Here is a 4401-nt window from a genome sequence, read left to right as displayed (position 1 = left end):
TTTAAACGATCTGGCCCCACCGTTGCATGCATGCACATCACGTATCCGGAGGAGGATCGGGAGGTGATGAGAACCAGCTGCCGTTTTGTGCTCAAGGGTGGTGGCCGGGAAGTTGAGGAGCCACTCATGGTTTGCCACACATCTATCCATCCTGACTCGTGTATATGTTCCTCCTCCTACTCCTTTCTCAAAGGTCCAGTTCGACCCTCTATAACCGATATCAGACAAGCCGCATGTATCCAGGGCATCTCTGAAAGCATCCATCTGAGCTTGACTCCGATTGCCTATTCCATCGTGTTCATGACCATGTAGTACCTTATTAAAATCTCCAACAATAGCCCATGGTTTGCGTGAGAGACTGCAATACCACGAATCATGTCCCAAGTTTTATATCTCTCAGGGACTTGGGCCTCCCCATATACAAAAGTAATTCTTACTTGGGATTCAACAAGTTCATCAATTAAAGTGTCAATGTGGTACTTCGAATAGCCAACAACTTCAACCTTTATTTCATCATTTCAAAAAATGCCGAGTCCACCACTCCTACCAGAGCTACTAACTGCATAACTTTTATTAAAACCAAGCGTGTCTGCTAGATTTTCCACTCTTGTACCCTCTATTTGAGTCTCTAAGATACAAAGTATAGAGGGGGCCAAACGCCTCGTGAGGTCACGAAGCTCTCTAACTGTCGCGGGGTTGCCAGCCCCGCGGCAGTTCCAACATAAGGTACTCATTGCGCTAGGCGCGGCCCACTCAGGGGGCCCGCCAAAAGCGCATCATTGATTTTTGAAACTGTACTCTTAACCAGTGCATTGTCAGGTGTTGCTGGACTTGGTTTGTTCCTCTTAGGTTCCTGCTTCGGTGGTGGGCTCTGTGGGATCTCAGGTGGCGACAATAGAGGTGGTGTTGAAGCCGATGTCAATGACGATGAGGCGGTCAAGGAGTCTTTCAGCTCGGCTGTGGCCACCCCCCTTTTTCTGTTTCTATCAACTTCCTCCGTTGTCACATCAAATGCCCTGTTGTCTGGTCCCTCGTGCTCAGCTTGTTCAGAAGGGTCGTGTTGTGAGTTTCCACGCCCACGGCCCCTTCCTGATCTGCCTCTTCCTCGGCCTCCCCTGTCACCTGATCCTTCACCCGGGCCTCTCCCCGGTCCTCTGAACCATGTTGCTCGGAGGTCTTTGAAAACTAGGGCTTTTGGAGAGTGCACCCCATCTCCGCATTCCTTGGAAGTGTGACCAAGATTTTCACAGAGTGATTTCGGTATATGGGGCCGTGCCTGGCCAGCGAGCCAGGCACACGTGCCGGCCCGACACAACCTTGGCGTGCCGTGCCTGGCCCGTATAGCCCAGGCTGTGCTGGGCCATGCCGGGTCGGGCCATACCTGGCCGGCCCATCTGGCCAGGTTTGGATAGGTCAATGCGAGCGCAGCGAGCAGCGAAGGCCCAACCTAGCGAATTACCGACTGAAAAAAGAGAGCCTCAGAAGCACTGAAACACATTCTTTGTCGCTACCAGGCTGAGCGTTTCTCCTTCCCAGCGCCCGCCGCCATTGACGGCGCCGAGGCCTATGCTTAGCTCACCGGAGATAGGGCCACCGTCGGAGAACAAGCCGATGATTTCACCACCACCATTCCCTTCCGCACCACCTCCCCAAGAAACCCCCCAACCTACCACCGCAGATCCGCTGGAGCCAGCCCAATCTGATCACGCCGAGTCGACTCCACCGTCGCATCCAGGCCTCACCGCGACGTCTCCGGAAGCTTGCGAATCTACGGTGTCGGCGCCGGCGCATATTGACGGAAAAAAGCGAGAGGCGGGCAGGCCGCCTTCGCTCTCCGCCTCACCTGCTCTCGAAGCCACCAAACTGGAGCAGCACGCTTCGCCTTTGCCGCCGCCAGCGGCCGAGGCTTTCCCCGAGGCAGCGACCACGGAGGCATCGCCTTCTCCCTCGCACCAAATCGTGGCGGCCTCGGTGGCGGAAACTCCATCGCCGTCAACCCCATCTAGTCCTCCAGCTTGGACCGCAGGCGCCCTGTCGGATGGGTCACTCGCTGATTCGGCCGCAGTGGTGTCCGAGGAAGCCGGCCGGCTACCCGCTGCGCTCGAATCGATGGATGCCAACCGGCCCACTGCTCCTGCACCGCCGACGCTACCAGTGAAGAGTGAACCAGAGGGGTTGTTGCCACAACAGCATCGGCGACCACCTTGGCCTACGGTGCTTCCAGGGTGTGAAAATTTCGAGCACTCACAGCCGCCTTCTCCTCGCCCTCGCCAGGTTGAAGCTGCACATGGCTTGCCAGATGCGGCCCAGACCAATGCAATTGCAGTGACCTCGGAAGAGCCTGGCGCGCCGTCAGTATGTAAGAGTGATTCTGAGGGGTCATTTGAAGTAGCAATGCATATACCACTTTCTTCCCCAACGGAGGCTGAACCCTGTTCGCCGGACATGGCGCCTCCCGGGTTTGAGAAATTTAAATTTTTATGGCCGCCACTACCCCCTCCCAACCTGTCAGTCGAAACTGCACACTCATTGCTAAATTCGGCTGTGCCGGAGGGGGTGGCTAATCCACTGCCTGTATTGGAGACTATGGACACAAAGGTAGTCGCTGCACGTAACCTGCCACTGCCATCATCGGAGAGTGGGGCAGAGGAGCCATTGTGGCAGCCACTGCTGAGATCACCTTCTCCCATCACACAAGCTGAGCCCTGCTCACCAGATATGCCACCTCCTGGGTTTGAGAATTTCAAGTTGTCATGCATGCCACTATCCAATGAAAACACATATGCCTCGTCTGATGTGATCGCCACCAAGGCAGTGGCAGTGACACCTGAGGAGGCGGTGTTATCAGTGCCAACGTTGGAGGCAATAGATGTCGAGACAGACAGTGCGTGCAACTTGCTGCCACCATTGGGGAGCAAGTTGGAAGGGTTATTGAAACAGCCATTATTGAGATCAACTACTCCAGTTGCAGAGTCTCCTCCTTGTTCACCGGAGATTGCACCGCCCGGGTTTGAGAGTTTTAGATTGTCATGGCAACCATTATCCACGCCTCCGTCTGGGACTGCATATATCATGCCAGATGCTGCTGTGATGCCATTGCCCGTGACATTGGAGGAAGCAGCTGGATCACCACCTGCACTGGAGGCAATGGATGTGGACATGAATGCCATACATCCACTAACGGTACCTTTAGAGAGTGGAGTGGAAGGATCGCTGCAAGAGCCACAGCCAAGACCACCTTCTCCTATTTCGCAAGATGTGCCCAGTTCGCCAGATATGGCACCTCCAGGGTTTGAGAATTTTAAGTCATCACAGCTACTGCTACCATCTCCAGTCTTCTCACAGACTGCATTCACCTTACACGATTCAACCACCACTATAGCTGAATATGTGTCGGAGGAAGCAGCTCAGCTATCACCTGCATTAGAAACAATTGATGTGAAAATGGAGACATCACCGGAGAGTGGAGCAGAGGGGTCATTACCACAACAAATGCACTGGCGGCCATCTCCTAAGGAGAACAGTACTGCTTGTTCACCAGAGATGGTGCCTTCAGGGCATGAGAACTTGCAGCCTTTGCCATATCCTGCTTTTCTTCCTCAGGCTCAGACCCCAGATGTGGTTGCCACTGGGGCAGTCATAGGGGCATTGGACCAAATGCATCATCCAGCGCCTGTACTGGGGACAATTGAAGAGGGCACATCACCCATTCTGTCACCACCGTTGGAGAGCGGGTCATTGCCACAGCTAGAGCCACAGATGAATTCTGTTACGGCACATGTTGTGGACACCCCGATGCATGTACCTGCCACAGATTGTGTTGCAGTTAACTCAGAGGGACCAGTTCTGCCACCGCCTGCATTGCAGGCGATGGTTACAAACATGGACAGTGCAACTACATTGCTCCCGCGATTTGAGAATGGAGCAGAGGGGTCATTGCCCCAGCTAAGGCAGCAGTCATCTTCTCCAAATGTTCAGGCCGCACCTTGTTCATTGGACGCGGTGGAACTTCTGCCACCACCACCACCTCCTTTCATTAACAAAGGTTACTAATGGTCCATTTTATTATTTTTTGGCTGCATTTCATGTATATTACAAAATTACCATATATATTAGCTAGTAATTAATGGTCATCTATGGAGTTATTGGCGGTGATAATGATTGGATATGAGTGCTGCACAATCAAGATATTAGTATATAAAGACATGAACACGATGAAAGGCTCCAATTTTTTTTCCATGCAATCCAGATTGGATCGGGTTCCACTATCAATCAGATAACGGAACAAACAAGGTCCATCGCGTCCACAGCGCAAAGCAGGCAACAAACGAAAAGGCCCCAGAGAAAACATCCTAAACCCTCAACCACACTGGTTCTCAAAAGGAGGCCAAACTGCTGCAT

At 53.0% G+C, this 4401-nt stretch overlaps 1 protein-coding gene across 2 annotated transcripts in view; it reads left to right on the top strand.

Moving 5' to 3' along the window:
* Nucleotides 1-1470: 1470 nt before the first annotated feature.
* LOC119276256 (proline-rich protein 36-like) overlaps nucleotides 1471-4401 on the top strand; it is a 12150-nt gene continuing 9219 nt past the window's right edge. Inside the window, exon 1 of one of the 2 annotated variants that reach the window (XM_037557285.1) lies at nucleotides 1471-4045. In XM_037557285.1, the coding sequence (XP_037413182.1) occupies nucleotides 1567-4045 (2479 nt within the window). In that variant the 5' untranslated portion in view covers nucleotides 1471-1566. The remainder of the gene's footprint in view (nucleotides 4046-4401) is intronic. The other variant, XM_037557284.1, reaches the window with a different exon arrangement.

The sequence above is a fragment of the Triticum dicoccoides genome, chromosome 3B (assembly GCF_002162155.2).
Source record: "Triticum dicoccoides isolate Atlit2015 ecotype Zavitan chromosome 3B, WEW_v2.0, whole genome shotgun sequence".
Classification (NCBI taxonomy): Eukaryota; Viridiplantae; Streptophyta; class Magnoliopsida; order Poales; family Poaceae; genus Triticum; species Triticum dicoccoides.
This window is presented reverse-complemented; position numbering and strand designations above follow the sequence as displayed.